The sequence below is a fragment of the Thunnus albacares genome, chromosome 8 (genome assembly GCF_914725855.1).
Source record: "Thunnus albacares chromosome 8, fThuAlb1.1, whole genome shotgun sequence".
Taxonomy (NCBI): Eukaryota; Metazoa; Chordata; class Actinopteri; order Scombriformes; family Scombridae; genus Thunnus; species Thunnus albacares.
The window spans coordinates 3,750,816-3,772,348 of record NC_058113.1 but is presented as its reverse complement, the minus strand read 5'-3'; the positions used below and the strand labels follow the sequence as shown (position 1 = coordinate 3,772,348).

The window sequence follows — 21,533 nt, the reverse complement described above, 5'->3', positions numbered from 1 at the left end:
TTTGTTTTTCAACCAAGTATATCAGTATTTAATCTTTTATTGCAACAAGTTAATTTGTTTTGATTAATTTGTAACATTAAGTCTCATATTTCCATGTACGGTATTTTAATTTTGAAGTAAATACCACTGAAGATTTGAGCGTAGTCAGATTAAACTTTATTCAGCACTCAACTCAAGTTGCTACAAGCCAACCAAAGCCTGAATCCTCAAACTCCTGAAGAAGAAAACAACAGTTGAAACTGGACGTCTACCTGCTTTTTTGAGAGCAATACTGCAAACTAGAAGTTAAGCCAGCCTAAAGACTCTTAGAGCAGTCTGGAATTGCTTGACTTCTTTTTCCAGTGTTCAACATCTCTACATCTATGGAGACACACCCACAGTCCGAAACCTGATCTGGGCTTCTTAACTGCCAAACACAGCTGGTGATGCTACAGAAAACAATGCTGGACCTGCCGAGATGACGCCTCTACCATGACAAAACACCTCAACAGTAAGGCATAATGGCTTCGTGATCAAGCGTTGATGTCAAATAATTTATTTAGAGAAGTTGAGTTAGCTTTCCCTCAGTATTCCCCGTTGCAATACATTAAGCCTTGAGTCACACACTTCGAGCCACCCTTGCTGAATAATTTTCTTTATTTTTATTACCATTTATAGACCTTATTTATTTATTTATTTATTTATTTTACTTTCTTTTTATTTATTATTTTCTGTTTATTATCTTATGCTTTATCATGTTTAGCTATTAATAAATCTCTTCACTTATCCTAAAAGTGTTTGGTTGTTTCTTTGAGCTGCAGTAAACAGAGGTCACTGTTTGTACTTATGATTATGAGACTGATTCATTGATTAAATAGAACAAGGGTTAGTGCTCCCTCCTGGCACTAACAAATCCTAACCAAAAAGGAAGTGGTGCTCACAATAACGAGGTAATTAAATGATAAAGTATTAATATTCCTACACTTTTATCCACTGGCCTTAATATACACTCACCGGCCACTTCATTAGGTGCACCTGTGCAATCTAATGCAATCCAATACAAAGCTTCATAAATGTAGAATTTATGGCAGAGCTGTTGTATTGGTTTGCATTAGATTGCACAGGTGCACCTAATGAAGTGGCCAGTGAGCGTATACTGTAGTTATAATGGTAGTCTTTATGGCTTCCCTTTGCTCCAGTCAAGTCTATAATAGCTATGACTAAGGATTAAAGAATCTTCAGGAAATGTCTTTCATGTGACTATCAATAACTGAAAGTAGCACAATTGAAATGTAGTTATAGTAAAATATCACAAGTTATTACTTTAACCCTTACAGTGGAGGCAGCCTTGTTTTTCCTCTGCTGTGGCAGAGAAGATAGAGAACAGGAAGCATGACTTCCAGCAGGTCCTACACAATGCACATGCATGAGTGTAGTTTTAGCACATGGCGCTGACATGCTTGAGAAATCTCAATCCCAAAATGACTCTGTAAACAAGATGTGAGGGCAGTAACATAATTCGTATAGAAATAAGTGTCAGGGTGCCGTTATTGCATTATTGAGAGTGCCATAAAGAGCCAGGCTATTGATTCGAGAGCAGAAGCAGCTCCCCAGTTATTTCTGTCATCGTCATCCTCATTAAACTGATGTATGGCACTTGCTATTCTCCTTTCTGCCTCTTCTGCTTCTGTTCTCTATCGCTCTTTCACTCACTTTTTTATACACTCTGTCTGGCTGGGGAGCAAAAAAGTAAGGAGCACACTTGTTGCCATTAAAAACCATTTAACCTCCGGTTTAGAATGTTCATGAAAGGTATGTGAAAATCTTTCACAATTTTATGTAGTTTAAACTTACTGTATGCGGTCACATCTATTGAACAGTTTAGTATTGACAAGTTGTGAAGTGACCAGACTTAGAGTCTAGCATGCTAGCAGCTCTTTGAGGCTGCTTTGAAGTAAATGCTAGCATGTGCAGCATGCTTGCTAGCATGCAAGAGTCTGGGATTCACCAAAGTCAGTTAGGATTAACTGAATGTCCTGACAATCCGTCCAGTAATTGTTGATATTTCACTCTGGACAGGAGTCTCCCACATTGCGATCCCTAGAGCAGCATGGCTCAAAATTATAGCAGAGGAAGAATTTCTTGATTTAAGAAGGTTTATCTATGATCTAGCAGTTCTGAAATGAAGAAATAACACCATATGAACACATTTCACATTTCCAATGGTTTTCAAAGTTTACATAACATAACTCCAGATTCTATGAGTATAGGCTTCGCCCTTTAAGAGCTGTCACTCTTGAGATTATCCCCACGCGCATGGGCAGTCGTGAAGATTTTCTTTTGCGCAGATAAAACCGAATAAAGGGGCACGGAGAGGCCCATGTGCTGCTGCGCAGATATCCTCCACTGCCATTCCTCTGAGGAGAGCTGAGGACAAAGCCCTTGTGGAGTGAGCATGGCTGCCCTGCGGGGGTTCAACCCTCGCCGCAACATAAGCTTGTGTGATTGTGTCGCACAGCCAATGAGCCAAATGGTATTTTGACAGTGACATACCTTGTGAATGTCCCTTTTAACGGATGAACAGTCGCTGCATCTGTCTGATATTTGCTGTGTGCACTACATGAGACAGAGCGCGCACTGGGAAGAGTGGATGAGAGGCTGTGTGGCGGAGGGAAAAACCCCTCCCTAGGGCTAAAAGAGCTGGTTATGACCTTAGGCATAAATAAGGGATTTGGTTGAAGAATAGCTGTGCTCCCATCTTCCCTGATAGTAAGACAAGACGGCGAGACTGATAGCATGAATAAGTCACTCACTTTCTTAGCTGACGTCAGGGTTAAGAGGAGTAATGAAAGGAGAGAAGAGGAGAGATTTGGGCTATCAGTTCAATAGGGGAACCCTCCAGAGTGTGCAACACCAGGGGTAAATCTCACTGTGGTGCCAAAGAGCGCAGGTGTTCTGTCGCCTGACTCCTTTCAAAAAGCACTTAACCAAAGGATGTGCAAAAACAGATCTCTCTCCATAGTCTTTGTGACAGGATGAGATGGCTGCAGCATACGCCTTAATTGTAGATGGAGCCAGTTTCTTATCTACCAACATCTGGAAATAGGGAGACAGCAAGAGGGACAGAGGACACGATGTGCGATCTGAGCCTCCATCCATGCACCAGCGCTGAAAAGTGGACCAATCTATCTGCATAACAGGCTGTAGTAGAAGGACCCCTCGTCCCCTGGATAGTGTGTATTACTGCAGGGGCAGTCCTAACCTCTCCAAGTGCTCCCGATCAAGGGCCAGGCCCACAACTGCTGGTGCAGTGGCTCTCTGGAGGAGTGGAGCCTGGTGGAGCAGATCAGACCATCCAGCAACATCATCTGCCACACTATTATCCTGGACAAAGCCACCGTTGAGGCTGTGGTGAGAATCAGGACAACTTTCATAGCCTTCCCGATGTCCATTGCGAACTCCGGGGGAAGTGCACCAGGCTTCGTGGCAGTAGTGGAGATAAGGGAGGAAAGGAGTGCAATGTTGTTGGTTGCTGCAGCCACCTGAACAGCACATTAGCGCAAGTAGTCAGAGAGGCAAGCATAAACTTGGTCCCGAGGAGACGGTGGTGTAGGCTTGTATTTGCTGAAGATGTCCCAGAAGTCGCAGCTGAACATGTCCAACATCTACGATGAAAAAACCTCTCGGTTAGCCCTGCTGCCATCACTGTCACACTCCACACAAAGTGCTGTGAAGGTGTCTACATACTGCTGCAGCTCCTCAGTGGGTAGGTGAGCACAAAACTGGTAAGCGGCCCAGGAGGTGAACACCAGTCCAGTGTGCTCAGTACTGAGGCATGACTTGCAGCAGGGATGGAGATCCGATGGCAGGATGTAGCTCGTGTGGCAGGCAAGACACAGATGGACTGCTTCGGGATGCAGTCTTCATTTATCTACTTTCTGACTGCTTCATAGCATGATGAAGAAAAATTGAGAGCAGAGCTCAGGTCATGATGGTATTATATACCGCAGATGAGGACCTGAAGGGGGCAACTGTGCGGGGCACAGAGTTGCGAAAGAAAAACTTCAAGACTGCACATGAGCTTGGGGATAAACAGTTTCAGCTCTTAGAGGGCGAAGCCTGTACAAAATAGAACTAATACTAATAACACTTGCCCACCTGATTAGCTCATGCATTTAGGTGTTGCTAAATGAGCATGAAAATGAGCATGTTGTCTAGAAGCAGCATGACACCACAGAGTCAGTTTTCTATCAAGTTAAGTAAAGTTGCGTAAAGTTGCAACCAGACTGGCAAAATGTATTTGCAAAATGCAGGGTTGGAAGCATAAACTGTGGATGCTAGCACACTAACAACAGTGGTCCGTAAAGATGTAAATTATACGGCCTTTTATCAAACATTTTACTGTCACTAACCTTTGTCACTGTCCTTCCCTTACTGCAAGCATCTCTTCTTCTCTGTTGCTTGTATTATTGCATTATACAAAACATGGATATAAACATCAGTGAGAGGTCAATCCCACCCCTCTCTTAAAACAGCTGCACATGGGACAACCTTGTAATTTCATGATAGTCATAGTTAAGTCTGATTGAACTCTCACCCCTCTCTTCACTGAAATGACTGTGGAGTGAAATCCCGTCAGACCACACCTTAAAGAGGACCTATTATGCTCATTTCAGCTCTAAATTTTTATTTCTGGACTCCACTAGAGTAGCTCTGTATGATTCAAAGTTCAAAAAACTCCTTATTTATCTCATACTAGCCCTTTATACAGCCCCTCAATATACACAGTTTCCCTTACACTCCATTTTAGCTCCTGTCTCTTTAAGGCCCCCCTCCCGATGAGCCCACTCTATTCTGATTGGTTAGCTTTACGTATTAGAGTTGTGTAACTTTACCATCAATGCAATCCAAACATTTCCTGCTTTACTGCTTAAAATTAAAAGCTTTTTAATGACTAACTAATGGAAGACTTTTATTGTAAAGAATTTAGTGAGGAACGCGTAAAAACGTGTTCCTCACTAAATTAGCGGAGCTTCGTTAGCGGCGCTAAAAACCGGTCGAAACAACAACATATGGAGCTATTTGGAGCTATTTGTTCAGCGGATCAGTTAGAAATAATGCAGGGAGGAAGAGTACAAGCAGAAACATAAGCTACTTATTTTAATTTGCTGTGCTGTGTAATGGTGTCGTGGCTTGGCGTAACTACTCCCGGAACAGAGCAGCGAACTCGAACGCTGTGCACGTAGATGTCCATATAAAGAAATCCATCATGAACTGACGTCAGCTCAGGCAGAAAGTAAAAAAAAAAACGTTGGAAATTGAGCGTTCAGAGCAGTCTGAAGCTGCCTTTTTTTTTGCTCACAGGGATTACCGCTACATACATTTACCTCGTTATTTGACATGTTGGCCACTTTTAACATGAACATCTGACATTGTGGCATTTTATATATGTCTGAAAATAAGGAAAAGCATAATACCTCCCCTTTAAAAAAAGGTGCAAGTATAAGCCAATGCACCGACTTAGGCAATCAGTACTGCAATATGTTGCCACTTGGGATCTATTGTGTCAACCAAAGACTGCACTTTGTACATAAAATTATGAATGAACCAAGGACAGATGGCCAGCTCGCCCAACAGCTCAGCATCACCTTCCATAAAGCGATGAATCTTAACTTTAAAGGTTTTATACACTTTAACTATTCCACTTGTCTGTAATATAGCTACTCTTTTAGTAGCACAGGTGGAGTCCTCAGAGTTCAGCTAATATTTGTCCAAAAATGTTTCATATTCAGGATATACAGCAATAGAAGTCCTGGAACTTCTGGCTGATAGAAATCTGTTGTTTAGATAGTGGGGATAAGAATGAGGAACAAGCTGCACCCTTGACAGCCAGGATTAGGATAAAATGAGCATATGACAGTTCTGTTACTGTGGTCACTGGTCACTGTTAGTGAATGTTAAAATATTGCATCTCTTCAATGTTTTCTAGTTCATTTTAAAAGAAAACTACAAATATCAATACAAATCTATTTGTGAGATTTCACCACTGTTTTGGACCTGACGTCCATTGCAATGGACATGAAATAAAGCAAATAAGAATTTGAAGAATTTGAATTTGAAGAACTCCTGAAGAATTTTGATTTGATTTTTTTTCTGAGAAACAATATTGTGTCTCCCTTCTTTATATGATGGTCAGCTTTTAGAGTGTGGATGTTCGGAACAGCTATGAAACACATTTGATTTCTGAGGTGGTTGGACAATATGTCATACGAACTACTTCTTTTTGAGCATAACATGGCACTAAGTCTTTGGTTGGTGGCGCTGGGTAATGTAGGCCAGGTTAGCTAGGTGAAAAAGACTTGTAATGCTTCTCTAGCATGCTATTGTGAGTCTACCAATCTGTTTTACCTCCCTGTGCTTTATGTTTTTGTGTTCTTTTGCTACTTCATTTTCTGCTGTGACTGTTGATTGGTTAGAGCTAGACAGACCCTTTTTCAGACTATTCCTTGATAATAACAAAGTGCTATATAACTAAATGAACTTGTCTTTGTTTGTATCACCTTGATATATTAAGTTTAAAAAAGCCAGTTTCCTGAACTTTATGGCACATGCTCTACATGAATATAAAAGCTGTTCTTTTTCTTATGTGCTTGTTTACTGATGTACAGACACTGACTTTTATTGGTTGGCTCTAAATAAAAGAGAGCAAGTTATATGAATTATGATTCCTTTGAGCTGGCTCACAGTCAAGGTTTCAGTCAATTTCAGAATCCCTCTATCTATTTTGAAATTGCTACTTAACACGACCTCTGAATATATAATATGTCCTTCACTGGTTTTGCGGTGTTTGGTCTCCAAGGTGACCGAGCGCTTGCTGCAAAAGCTTCAACTCCGCATTAAATTCCCAGCTTCCACTGATATTTTTTTTTGAAAAACGTTTTAAAATCACACCTTTTCTCCAAGGCTTTTGTTTGTGAGTGATCCTTCCTAAATCTTGTTCTGCCTCTGTGTTTACCCCACACAGGTTGTATATTTGGCTTATCTGCCCTCTCTTTTCATTTGCTTTGATTTTGTATAACCTTGTCTCTACTCTCTGCCTTTTGAAGCACATTGGTCTTCTTTTGGTTTAAAGTGCCATACCAGTAATTTTACATTGATATGGACACTGACAGACAGCTTAAAGAAAAATGGTTGCAAGGAAGAGTTTGCACTGAGCTATGAAGTGGTCAGTCATTGTACTGTAGCAGATTCTCTGGCAGGTTTATGAACGGCATAATGAAATCCATCATCTTAATATGAATAGGAGAGACAGCATCAGGTCAATCATATTAACTAGCAGTCACTAAGGATGTCTGTACAGCTGACTCTACGAAGACCTGCTCAGCAGGACAAATATCATGATAAGACAACTGCACAAATAGATAAACATATGAGCTCTGGAAGACTTGCTGAAGATGTGTGACTGCTGTTTGAAAAGTCTACATTTGCTAGACTCTTGTATCAGTTATTATAACAGAGGGAATTACAGGGGTTTTAAAACAAACAAAACGGAAAAGATAGCATGTGCAAAAGTTTAAAGCTGCACTTTTAAATATTTTATGTAGGATCAAATGACTAAAGAATCCAACACATAGCTGTTTTTGGCACAATAGCTTTCATTAACGCCAAATGACATGTAAACTTTCATAGGGCTCAAAAATGATCTTTTCTGTCCAGATTAAAACAAGACAAAGCCATAAAAATATATAAATGCTACCAACTTGCAATGTCCAATCTGCCATTGACAAATGGAACTTGATGGCAAGTGTTGAAGTCAAGACAAGACCTGGAGGACCAATAATGCTGGTAAATCTGCAAGTTAAAAACATCCAAAGTATATAAATATATTCATGTTCCTCAGACTAGATGCACATCACTGAAAATCTATGGTTACACCTCAAACATACAGTGCAATCCAGATGAGCTAAAACTATCTCTGAACAATTAGACAAACAGTTATCTGGCTACAAGAAATGTTTGCAGGCTGTGTTTTCTGCCAAAGGAGGTGTTACTGACTGACAGGATGCCCATCTTATTTATTTTTATATCTGTTAAGCAAATAAACAGTAACTGTGGACTGGAATTTGCAAAACTGTAATTTTCAAGCTCTTTTCTAGCATATGGCCACATTTTTACACATCACCGGAGACCATGATGTGGATGCTCCTAGGTCATTGTATGTGGTTTGCTCTGCGGTGAGCTGACTAGCATTATATGGGTCACAAGGATAGTTTAAAGCCATTGTATAAAGAATTTGAAAATTTCTCACTGGCACCTCACACCAGAGGGCACACACTTGACCTGGTCATCACTCACTCTGCCACCATCAATAACCTACAGGTCTATGATCTGGGTGTGTCTGACCACAAGGTGGTCTTAATGGATTTGACATTCCTGTCACTTTCTACTAAACGTAAGCATCAAATGCTTTTTCAGACCTGGAAAAGCATTGACCCACACCTTAATGACTATGGACCTCCAGTACTTCAACTGCCCAACTACTGCATCAGTGGGTGAACTAGTGGCACTCTACAGTACATCTCTGAGCAATGTCTTTGATTTTCATGCCCCTGTCAAAACATGTGAGGTCAATTTTCCACACTCTTCTGCCTGGTTCACAGTTGGATGTGACCTGGAATGACGCTGCAGACACTCCAACCTAATTAATAACAATCCTGGCACCCAAAGCATCTTTCCCCTCATAAATCATCTCCTGAAGCCACAATCATATTCCCCAATTGAGGCTACAGAAGAACAATACAGAACAGCTTCACTGACTTTTTCAGAGTCAAGGTCAACAACATCCACTTTGATGTCGAGCTCTTTCTCTCTGCCCTCTCCTGACATCGACCCTCTGTCTGTGAGCTTGCTGTCTCTATTCCATGTTACTAGCATCAGGCAGAGCCACACTGAGGAAATGCTCAAGAAGATGAAACCCTGTACTTGCGCCTTGGACCCCATTGCCACAGCTCTACTTAAATCATACATCCCCATTCTCAGCTCCCTGATCACCCAAACTGTCAACCTCTCCTTTCAAACTGATAGTGTTCCATCTGCACTCAGGTTCGCAGTCATCTTCCCCCTCCTCAAGAAGCCCACCGTGGACTCAGGAATTCTTGTTAGCCAAAGACCCATCTCCAACCTTCCTTTCCTGTCCAAGGTGTGGGAGAAGGGGGTTGCTTCTGAGCTTTATGGCCACCTTAAACACAACAAACTATTTGGCAAATTTCAGTCAGGTTTTCATTGACACTGTGGATCAGATTATCCTCTTAGAACACTTTCACACCACCACTGACTCTGAACTACAGTGATTTCAGTCCTAAATTTCCAGTAGGACTGAGTATGTCTCACTGGGAGGATGCAGGTCTAGATCACTCCCTGTCATGGCAGGGGTTGGTTCTTGGCCTGTTTACTCTCTACATGCTCCTATTTGGACTTGTCATCAGCAGACATGGAATATCTTTTCATTGCTATGCTGTTGATACCCAGCTGTACATCAGAACTGCCCCAAACCCCTCTGCAGCCATGTCACGCCTCAGCACCTGTATCACCTGGATGAGCTCAAATTTCCTCCTATTAAACAGCAGCAAAACTGAAGCTCTCCTTAGTGGCACTCCACATCAGATTCAGTCATTCCCCATACCTCATACCTCATCTGATCTTTGATGGCCAGGACATCCCCCTTTCCTCCTCAGTCGTTAATCTGGTTATTAGGTTTGATCCTCAGCTGACTTTTGATGACCATATAAGACATCTATGCAAAAACTCTTTCTACCATCTCCAAACATCTCTAAATTCCACCCCACTGTCAGATGCAGAGAAACTTCTCCATGCCTTTGTCTCCTCAAGACCAGACTACTGCAATGTGCTCTTCACAGCAATCCCTAGCTAGAGCATCTAGAATCTCCACCCGGACACTCAGATCTGCCAGCAGCTTGCTCCTTCGGGCCCCCAGTACTAAGCTAAGACTCTTTTAAAAAAGGCCTAAAAACCTTTCTATTCAGGAAGGCTTTCTCATCTTAACTCTTATTACTATTTTCTTTATGTTGTGTGTTCTATGTTATTGATATTGTTGCAGTTTGAGTTTCACTATGAATGAAAAGTGTGGTATAAATTAAATGAAATTTTATTATTGCTATTATTATTATTGTTATTAATTATTATTATTATATCTTAGCATAAAGACCAAAAGCATGATGAAAGAGCTATGCTCTGTCCAAAGTCTGGAAACACTACTACCAATTTCTCTAAAACTCACAAATTAACATATATTTTGTTTGTTTAATCTGCACAGAAACAGAAATGTAAAAGCTAAAATTTGTGGTTTTAGAGAGACTTACATGCTGAAATCATTTCTCTTTGAACAACAAGCTGTGTACCAAATCCATGCAACATACTAATTCTGTATGGTTTGATAATGTAGTATGTTAACACTGGAAAAGCAACAAAATTAGGTATCCTGAAACCAGCCAGTATAAATATTTAATATGATGTATATTGGAGTGTGTTGTGGGTGGATTATCTTGTCCCACAATGCAATGTGCAGCAGAAATGGATGAGGGAAAAACTGAAGAGCAGAGGGCAGCATTACATGTCTTGTACAGACATCTGGAAGGCTGGAGTAAGGATTCTTCTTGTCTAAAAGCTAGAAAAGAAATGGATGAGAGTATCTGAGTAGTGTGTAGTATACACTGATGAGCCATAACATTAGAACCACCTGCCTAATACTGTGTAGGTCCCCCTCATGCCACTAAAACAGCTCTGACCCATCGATGCATGGACTCCAAAAGACCTTTGAAGGTGTCCTCTGGTATTTGGCACCAAGATGTTAGCAGCAGATCCTTGGGCCTCCATGTATTGGACTTGTTTTTCCAGCATATCCCACAGATGCTTGATCGGATTGAGACCTGGGGCATTTGGAGGCCAAGGCAACACCTTGAACTCTTTGTCATATTACTCAAACTATTCCTGAACAATTTTGCAGTGTGTCAGGGCACATTATTCCAGCAGGACATTGCTCAGAGCATCACACTGACTCCACTGACTTGCCTTCTTCCCATAGTGCATCCTGGTACCATCTCTTCCCCATGTAAACAACGCACATGCACCTGGCCATCCACACGATGTAAAAGAAAACGTGATTCATCAGACGAGGCCACCTTCTTTCATTGCTCCATGGTTCAGTTCTGACACTCACCTGCCCATTGTAGTGCTTTTGGCAGTGGACAGTGGTCAGCATGGGCACTCGACTGGTCTGCAGCTACGCATCCCCAAGTTGTGATGCACTGTGTGTTCTGACACCTAGCCAGCATGAACTTTTTCAGCAATTTGTGCTACAATAGCTCTTCTGAGGGATCAGACCATGTGGGCTAGCCTTCGCTTCCCATGTGCGTCAGTGAGCCTTAGGCGTCCATGACCCTGTCACAGGTTCACCGCTTGTCCTTCCTTGGACCACTTTTGGTAGGTACTGACCACTGCACACCAGAGAGACATCTAGCCATCACAATTTAGCCCTTGTCAAAGTCATTCAGATCCTTACACTTGCACATTTCTCCTGCTTCCAACACATCAACTTCAAGAACTGACTGTTCACTTGCTGCCTAATATATCCCTCCCCTTGACAGGTGCCAATGCGATAATCAGTGTTATTCACTTTGCCCGTCAGTGGTTTTAATGTTATAAGTGTATACTGTACAGAATTAATATGTAGTATGGAATTGGGACACAGTGAACATGCACAGCACTTCTTTGAAGCATCTCTGCTGGTTGCCTTACAACTTCACATTGTTGACAAAACTCTGGAAGTGACAGCACTTGTCCAAGAAATAGTTTTTGACCTTGCCAGGCTTGTGACTTCTCTGCTGTGGCAATAAATGCAGTCGCTTCTGCTGAACTCAAACAGTGAGCTATAATATTATTTGCCTCCAATGGGGACAAGGATAGTTATTCACACGTGCGCGCACACGCACACACACACACACACACACACACACACACACACACACACACACACAGTGGTTAGTAATCCTGCCTCATCTGCTAAAACAAAGATTTTGGTCTATTTCCATAAACATGAAGAGTTACTAATCTGAGATCTGAGTAAAAGAAATAGAAGGAGATTTCTGAAGGAAATGTATGCATGTGCCAGAAAGAAATCCAGAGCAAAGATACCAACATAATAAGCCTTTGTATCTGATGATATTTCACACTGTGGCGGACATGAGTTTGTTTACTCATTTATTTGCAGAACACCTAAGTGGACAATAAAATGATCAAAGCTTGAGTAAAGTTAAACTGAAAAACAGATATGTAGCAGACCCAAGTGTCTTTTCATGTGGCTCTCCATAAATTTCAGAAACAAAATAACTAAGACAAGAATCGCTATTCACATCTGCTAAACCAATACTACAGTCATACGTGTAAATTCAAAACATGACTAGGACTCTACAGCCATGCTGGCAGCTTGTGTTAGCCACACTGGTGCTCTCAACTAAATGCTAACATAAACATAACAATTCTTCTTCATCTTAATTTAGCATGCTAATCAGCACAAATTACAGCACAAATTACAGCTGAGGCTGATGGGAACATTCTTAGATTTGCAGATATTCAGTCACAAACCAAAGTATTGGACATTTTGACCTGATGATGGTGCGAAATGAAAAGTTAAGGGATCATAAAACTTATTACAATTCATCCTTAAGGCCAAATTAATGTTGCAATATTTGGCATGGCAAAATATTGGCATTACATTCAATATTTGTTGATATTTCAGTCTGGGCCAAATTGGTCATATATATTGGTATATATATATATATATATATATATATATATATACATGTTTATAGTTTATTAAACTTAAACTCTAGTAAACTTCATATATGGGGTAATTTGATATATATAGATTTTTAAATGTATTTTTGATAATATGAATTAAACATGTCAGATTTAGATAACAAATAGAAACTCAAATGTATAGTCATTTGGTCAAAACAATATGTACCCCCACTTCCATAGTCATTCTTTTTGGCTCTGCTTTGTGATAGCACAGGTGAATATCAATAAGTATTTCTTTAAAAGTGTCTAAACAGTACAACAGCCAGGAGTGGAGTCCTCAATGGCCCATTTCTTTTTTTTTTTTTTTTTAGCTCTGAGACAGTCTCGCTGTGGTAACTGGTAGTGTCTAGCCACTTGAACGTTGACTGCCAACTGCTGAGCCTCAACATGGGCCAGTTGCTGTGGGAGCATTGATTCACTATGCTGTTTTATGAATAGAATACTTTGTTCTACAGGATTTCCATCCCCCCTGGGGAAAATAGGTAACGATCAATACTTTATGCAAGCAGAGACATCTTGTATTGAACGTCAAGTGAGAGAAAAAATGATGTTGGTAAAGAAAGCTTTTCCAGCCATGAGTGATATGAGTCTAAATTGAGTTAGGTGCTGCTATGTCAGTGTTGTTAAACATGCAGGAATGTAGAAAAGACTCAACTAATTTAAGTTTTTTTTTATTTTTAATTTTTAGTTCTCTTCCCCTTCTCCTCTTCCTTGCTTTCTTTGCTCTCGCCTGCTTTAGGCCTCCACCTAGCCTGTAAGAGGTGGCTGGTCAGATGCCCTTTAGAATAGCCCCCACCCCTACCGGAGGGGTCTAACAATAAATGAGTTAAGCAAGTTGAGTAACTGATCTGAGCATAAGATACTGAAATTTCTCAAGAACTAAATTTAAAGAGAGAGAGAGAGAGAGAAAAAACCCTGAGACTAAAAATGTCTAACTGTCTGTGTGTGTGTGTTGTTTGGAGGTGTAATGATTCTTATCAAATTCATATCAATAATAATAATAATAATAGTAATAATAACTTAAAATTATTAATAGTATTCTGTTTAATAATAATAATCCTATCCTAATCCTCATCCTACCAGTCTGTCCCTAATGATGATGATAATGACATCCCCACAATACTACTACTACTACTACTACTACTACTACTACTATTACTACTACTACTAATAATAATAATAATTTATCAGCATCAACATCCTCCTCATTCAAAATTAAGAGGATCAGGATTAAATAGTGATTTAATGAATAATTTTAAAAACCAAAATGACTGACATTAAAAAACAAACAAGCAAAAATAAACCCACTCTTTCATTTATATTTAAGTATGTATGTGCATTTATTCATGTACATATGCATGTGGAGTTTTTTTGTTTGTTTTTTGTTTTTTTTCTATTCTTTTATAAACATGGCGGGATATGAATGACAAGAGCATTATATAATGCAGTGTATGAAAGTTGCTGGGGAAGTTATGAGATCAAAATGTAACCTGTTGAAAGGTAGGAAATAAGATTTTGGTGAGGGACTGTAATATATATGTGTGTGTGAGTGTGAGTGTGTGTTGGTGTTGGTGGGGTAAGTTAATGAGATAATAAAGGAGCCCCAGACTTTTTCAAAGTGTGAAGTTTGGTGCTGGAATGTAATTGGATGGTATTCTTAGATATGTATTCTTAGAGGAGGTTTAATGTACTTCTTGTTTTCCATTTTAGGAGGATAGTTAGAGAGAATAGTTTTCTTGGCGACAGTTAAGGTGATGAGTATAGGTTTTGAATCTGGGGTGCTTAGTGTGCAGTGTGAGCATATGTTCGAGTCCATGAGTCCCATCTTATACATCTTGTGCTGGATGATATGTGCTCTGTGGACTACCTTGTACTGTATTAGTTGTAAGGTTGGTATTTCTAGTCATTGTGAAGGTGTTCCTGCAGATTTGGGTCCAGAATTCGGTATCAGGGGTAAATGATAAGTCTTTTTTCCATGCTTTGATTGGGATGGGAATTGTTAAGTCTACATTAGATATTGGTTTACATAATTTTGAAACAATTTTCCATGGGATGGATATTTTGTTGATTTTTTTCTACTAGTGAGGATGGAAGTAAATTGTTATTTGATATATTGATTTTAGATTTTAGAATAGACTTAAATTGGAGTTACTGAAGATTGTGTTTTGTTCTGACATCGTACTTCTGGACCAAATGTTGAAAAGTAATGAATTTCTTATTCTGGAAGAGGTGTCTGATACTGCTTTGTTCCCTTGTGTTGAAGATAAGTGTTCTTTTGTTAAGTAGAAAGTCTGGGCTGTGCTGTATTGGAGTGTATTTACAGGGTTTCATTGTAGATTTGAAGATTTTGTTGATTTTCCACCAGGCTGTCAGACTTGTTGACAATGTTACAATGTTATTAAAGCAATTATGGGGTTTTATTGTTGTGAATGGCAGATCAGAGATTGAAATGTCTTAACATTCTGATAATCTGTTTCTAACCACGAGTTGTTCATTGGTTTGGATGGATCCAACTGGTGATATACTGTAGTTGATTTGCCAGATAAGATAATGATTTTGAAAATTTGGGGCTTCTAATCCCCCTTGAGTTTTGTGTTTCTGTAATGTGACCAGTTTGATTCAGGGTTTTTTATTTTTCTTGTAGAATTTGCTTGTAATGGAATTTAGTGACATTTAGTAAATTAGTAAATTCCACCACCAGTATCTTCTAATATATGAAAATATAAAGTAAGACATGAATTGTGTCCATACATTGAAGAATCAGTGGTGTCATACATAGCTGATTCAGTTCTTGACACCAAAATATGCATCATGTGTTACTATTGTATATAATTATTCAGTGAAAAAGAAATCATCGGAGAAAAAGAGTAAATTATAAGTAATAAAATCACAAATGGTAAAATTAGGCACTTACTGTGAGCAGATGGATAAACTTGACACTCCTTGCCAATGTCTGGAACATACTTTTAGAGCATTTTCATAAAGCCAGTGAACATTTGCAGAAAACTGAGCTGGAACTCACCAACGCATCATATTTCTCTTGGAAAGACTTTATGCTTATGGCCTTGTAGTGCTGCCACCCCATTGAAAAGGGCAGAAGATCTTAAAGGGGATTCTGAAGTAACAGGACGGTGGGCAGGAATATGTGCAAAAAAGGTGGCTTTTATTAAGTAAAATATTAATGAAACCAAAGCAAAAATAAACCCCTGGAAATTCTACAAAGATAATTTAAAATTGAAGAATTGAAGGAAAAAACATGTAAAACCTAAAGCCTCACGGCAAGCTGCCTCCTACTCTCCATCCTATTAGACCAGGGACTAGTCTTTTACCTTCTCAGCCTAACCTAACTGGAACATACCATCTGCTCAGGTTACCATAGAGCGAACTGGACTGATATAAAGAATACATTTAACAGAATATCATTTATTACAGAACAATTTCACCTTTCTCTCAACTTGACAGAGCCCAGTCACTCACTGCTTACAACATCTAATGATGCACATCTATGACACTATCACTGATGAAGCAGATGATCTGTCCTAACATCACAATACACACTCATCAAAAACATATAGAAAAGCAGCAAAACATAACCTTGTGAAACAAACTACTCTGATGGAACTTGTATTCTGTTGTTTGTAGGACACGACTGATGACAGATTAACTGAAACATTGGGCAGAAACTAATAATTTATCACACAAACAAACACTGTTAATGTTGGGTAATGGGGCTTCGTGAGAGAGTGAGGGAGAGGAGCAACCTTTTCACACACATCTGGGGCCAATTTGATGATTTCAAGGCTTTGGCAAACAAGCTGGTAGTGTAAATCTCAGTCTTAAAACTGGAAAAAAGGGGAGTAAGGGATTAGATTTGAATCACCTATCTTAAAACCAAGGAAAATATTTGTAGTTTTAAAGATTTCTGTAAACATTTATGAACTTTCAATAGTGTGAAACGTCATAAACCATCCTCTGTACCTGCACTAAATGAAGTTTATAGATTTATATACAAAGTTTGGGAAAAAGACCACACCTTGCACACATCCCATTTCCACACCATAGAGTATTTAAGCACACCTTATCTGCTCCTCTCTCTTTTTGTCTCAGTTTGCAAGTCCCTCGAACCCTAACCCCTTTATTAACCATTCTCTCTTCTATGTTTGAACACAGGAACAGGAACATGGAACAGTTTTAATTGTGCAGCAGTCACCTGCAGCCACTTCAGTGTCCATTTTGTACTCACGGTCATATTTTAGCTTTGCCAGCAAACATGGCATGACACATTATTATTGGTTGTCCATGGTGCTAAACTCAAACCTTCATTTTTTATGTCTGTAAATTGAAGTTGTTGATGACCTGGTAAGTGGATCTGGCCAGTAATTCCTGTGGGCAGAATTTTGCTGTATTCTAACATTTAGTCTGTACTGCAGCATTGCACAGTCAAGATGTTATCCTGGAAACATACTTTAAGATTACTGAAACCTACAAAGAATGGACACCCCACACACAATGACTGTTTTCACTAACACACACAGATTTGCCTTTCATTGCCTTTCAATTCTTCACTAAAAATCGGAATGTTAACTGTCTCAATTCCAGGCATAAATATCAAACATGTTTACAATAATCTTAATGAGAATGATGGGCAGTGACTTCATCAAGAATTATGAGGATTTTCTGCTTTTGTCTATTTTACTGTATATATATCATAGTAAATTTGGGTTTTAGACAAAACAAGCAATTTGACATCACCATGGGCTCTGGGAAACTGTATTGAACATTCTTCCCTATTTTCCGACATTTTAGGCTAAACAATGAATCAATTAACTGAAAAAATAGTTGGCAGATTGAATGATGATGAAATAATCATTAGATGCAGCCCTACACCACAATGTATGGGTTTATCTTCCAACTGTTCACCAACTGACTAGACCAAAGTCTGTCCAACTTCACAGTCGCCACGCCAAAATCCTATTTATAATTGGCTCAATAATGGTAATGTGTACCACTGCGATTAAATGAGAAAACTGGGATCCAAAGTGTCAGGCAGTGTGTGTGTGTGTGTGTGTGCATATTGTTTAGAATGCAATTTTAAAATTAAGGGCATTTCACTGTCCCATGTGGTGACATCAAGGTGGATGACACTGCCTAGCTGATATCCCAAATTTAATAAAAGGCAAACATTAGCTCCTGTATACATCACCAAACAACTGCCTGATCCAGTCCTTGCACAAGTATTATTAAAATGTGCTAAAAACAATCTGGACCAGACAATGTCAAGTGTCTTTGACTTTATGCAGCAGTGTTGTATTGTGGATGATGAATCTTACCACAGTGGCCAGTCTCATTTTCTTGCTGAAACAGCAATGATGATGATGAGGATGGTGAGGACGATGGCTCCAGCCACCAGGAGGTAGCACTTCCTCTTCCTCAACTGCCTCTGTGGGGAGAAAGGATTCAGTGGATGGGTGGAATGAAACATTAAACAATCCATATTGGACACCTTACACTGTCTGTACAGAATCCTACACCTGGGAGAAAAGATGATGGTACATACCACTCACTATCAATCTTTCATATTTGTCCACTTTGCCACTCTTTGATGGTGGTTTTCTTAAGAAAGCTAAAATATGCAGCTGTAAAAATCCCCTATTCTGCATATATGAAAGCAAATGCCATAGTGCATAAATGTCAAGTTCCAGTTTAATAACCACAAAGTCACAACAACAATCAACTACTTATTTTTTTGTTTTCAAACTAATTCTGTGCCAGCCAACAGCACCCCCAATTTGCACAAACTAAAGAGAACAAAAAAGACATTTTGAAAAGTGAAAATAAAAGAACAAGAAAAGTGGCATTTCGACCAGAGATTAACACATTTGTGGAGGGAGTAGAGGACTCAAGGTCACGCTGACAAATACAGATAAAATGGAGCAATGGGATGACTGGAAAAAACTCTAGTGGTGGTCTGCACTTCTCTCCATCCAAGTGCTGTGCAGTCATCACTGTGATGGCTCTGCTGCACGTTATTCTTGTCTTACATGGCTGAGAGGAGGAAGAGGAGGAGGGAAGCAACAAATTGGCAACTCTTTTTCTTCTCCTGAACTTAATTATTCAGCCAATGTAGGGCTATCAATTAATTTGCTTCTTAAGTGCTTGTGTCATTGCTCAATTTAAAAGCACTCGTTAAACTACCATCTTTTCAACAAGCATCTTTAGTCAGGTGATTTTCAAAAACATACTACAAATGTGAGAACAAGCGCAAGATCGGTTTCAGCCTTAACATACTTTTAGCAAATGGAACAGAGGACTGTTAATTACATTATATCAAGTATTTCCAACAACTGCATTTCTCAAGACGCAGTGACAGACTGAATTGTTTCTGTAATGTATTTACTATACACAGTGCACATGTTTTTTTTCTTTTTACTTAGGTTGTACATTGAATATGTTATAACTGCTTTGTATTAATTTGCTGATCTACAGGACAAAGTAGCCAAAACAATATCTTGCAAAAGAGATCTTGATCTCAATGAGATTACTCAATTTAATAAAGGTTTCATAAAACAAATTTGCCCAGGGGGACAATAAGACAGTAAAGTATGTCAGAATCAGAATGTACATTGCATATTGTAAGTGTTTTTCATTTTACAAGTTATACATTGTGCTTGAGTTAACATGTTATGCATTGTACATGTTTTTGTACTTTGTGTTTTTTACTTAACAAGTTGCACACTGTACTTGTTTTAAAATTAAATTCTGTGGATTTTTACAAGTTTAAATTTGCATATGGTACATGTATTTTTACTTTACTCATTGTACTTTGCACTTGTTTTTGAATCTACATGTTGTCTACTGTACCTGTTTCTCATGTTTTACTTAGGTTGTACATGTTTTTCCCCATGTTGTACATTGTACATGTTTTAACAACCTTTTGCAACAAGGGCCAACCTTTTTTTTTTTTTTTGAATTTACAAGAATTTGTTTTTGCTGACAGTTTGTACATTGGATATTTTTGTTTTACTTTACAAGTTGTGCATTGTGCATTTTTTTGTCAAAATGATTTATACATGGTGGTTTCTGATGTCTTTTATTTGATTAAGGGCTAATTAGTCATACAAATTATTAATAGATTTTTGGTCAAGCAATTTCTAATTTATGTTAAATTTTGTTTAGAACTCATCATTACATTTGTACCTTTTCATTGAACTGGTTGTCATGAGGTTTTTGAAACATGTAAGTGAGATGCCAGTCAAGAGCTAGTCAAACAGTCAGGGACAGATTTACTGAGGCTTTTATGCTTGTTTTTCAGGCACAGATGTGACGCATTTTGCCTCAAACACGTGTGCTGTATTTATCAAACAGAAGCACCAGGCTGGAGTCACAGTCTGTGTATCATTTGTCGGAGTGTTTGAGTCTCTCTCCACATTGCATATGCATTTAAGGGAGGATCGCGTAAATAATAGGAGGAGGCATGTTGATTATGTATTCCGCTGGATTTACTAAGGTCATACAATTTTTGAGTGTCAGTTTTGTGTGAATAATTCTGCATCTCTGAGGACCAGGGTCAGCTGTGGTGGCTTGTTTATTTTGTGCATCTTCGATTTGTCTTATTATGTCACTCCAGCTCCTCTTTGTTTACCATGAATGTGTTTAATGTGTCCTAATGTATTAATAATTGTATATATGCAATAATAATATATTTGATACAAATTATAATATAATTTTATGAGTAATATTTTTGAGTAACAGTAAGAGAAATTATTGCTTTTCTGAGCTTAGTGATCCCAAAGAAAAACGATGTCTGAACTGTGCCTATGAGCTCTGCTTCATTTGCAGTGTGAGTCTGGGGTCAGAGCCAGGCACAGCCCAGGAGCTGATTGGGTAATGAGCTACTGTCCTTGTGAATAAGGTGATGAATACACACAGATTGCAGTCACAAACTCACTGAAAACCTTAGCTCACATTCGTGCAATGCCTCCACTTCCTGGGGAAACTGAGGAAGGCGAACACCCCCCCTATCCATCAAGACCACATTCTACAGAGGCACCATTGAGAGCATTCTGACAAACTATACCATTGCCTGGTATGGGAACTGCAAAGTCTCAGACCGCAGATCCTTGCAGAGAATAGTGAAAACTACAAAAAGGATCATAGGTGCGTCTCTCCCCGCCATAGCTGACATCTACAAAGCCTGGTGTGTCCAAAAGGCCTCCAACATAGCAGCTGACACCTCCCACCATCTCATTCACCATCTCCTGACATCTGGAAAGGAGGTTCAAGAGCATCCGTGACAGGTCTGCCAGACTATGTAACAGCTTCTTCCCCCAAGCCATCAGGACTCTGAACACTCAGGAAAACCTCCTATCCCCCCAACATGCACACATACGTTGAACTACACCAGCCCCTTTCTTTCTTTGGGACTAGCACTATTTTTGTACTATATTTTTGGACCATTCTGTATCCTGTAATCATCCTGTATATTTCTTAAATTATTATATTTATTATTAACCCTACATGGCACACAGCGCCAATCTCATATTGTAAATAGACTTTATTTGTTGGAAACGCCCCAAAAATGTACTGTACAGTATGCAGGAAAGGACTATTACTGCTCCCAAACATATTCAGCAGTACTAACACAAGATATGACTATGGCTGACTAGCTGTTTTTAGTG

General features: G+C 39.2%; 1 protein-coding gene across 5 annotated transcripts in view; it reads right to left on the bottom strand.

Annotated features, from left to right (window-relative positions):
• tsnare1 (T-SNARE Domain Containing 1) overlaps window positions 1–21,533 on the bottom strand; it is a 218,893-nt gene that overhangs the window by 54,529 nt on the left and 142,831 nt on the right. For 4 of the 5 annotated variants that reach the window (XR_006404418.1, XM_044358493.1, XM_044358495.1 and 1 more), the window contains exon 12: window positions 18,186–18,295. Coding sequence is in view for 4 of the 5 variants with exons in the window: in XM_044358493.1 (XP_044214428.1) it covers window positions 18,200–18,295 (96 nt within the window). In the remaining variant the exon portion in view is untranslated. Of the gene's footprint in view, window positions 1–15,997; window positions 17,239–18,185; window positions 18,296–21,533 lie in introns of those variants that run through there. The other variant, XM_044358494.1, reaches the window with a different exon arrangement.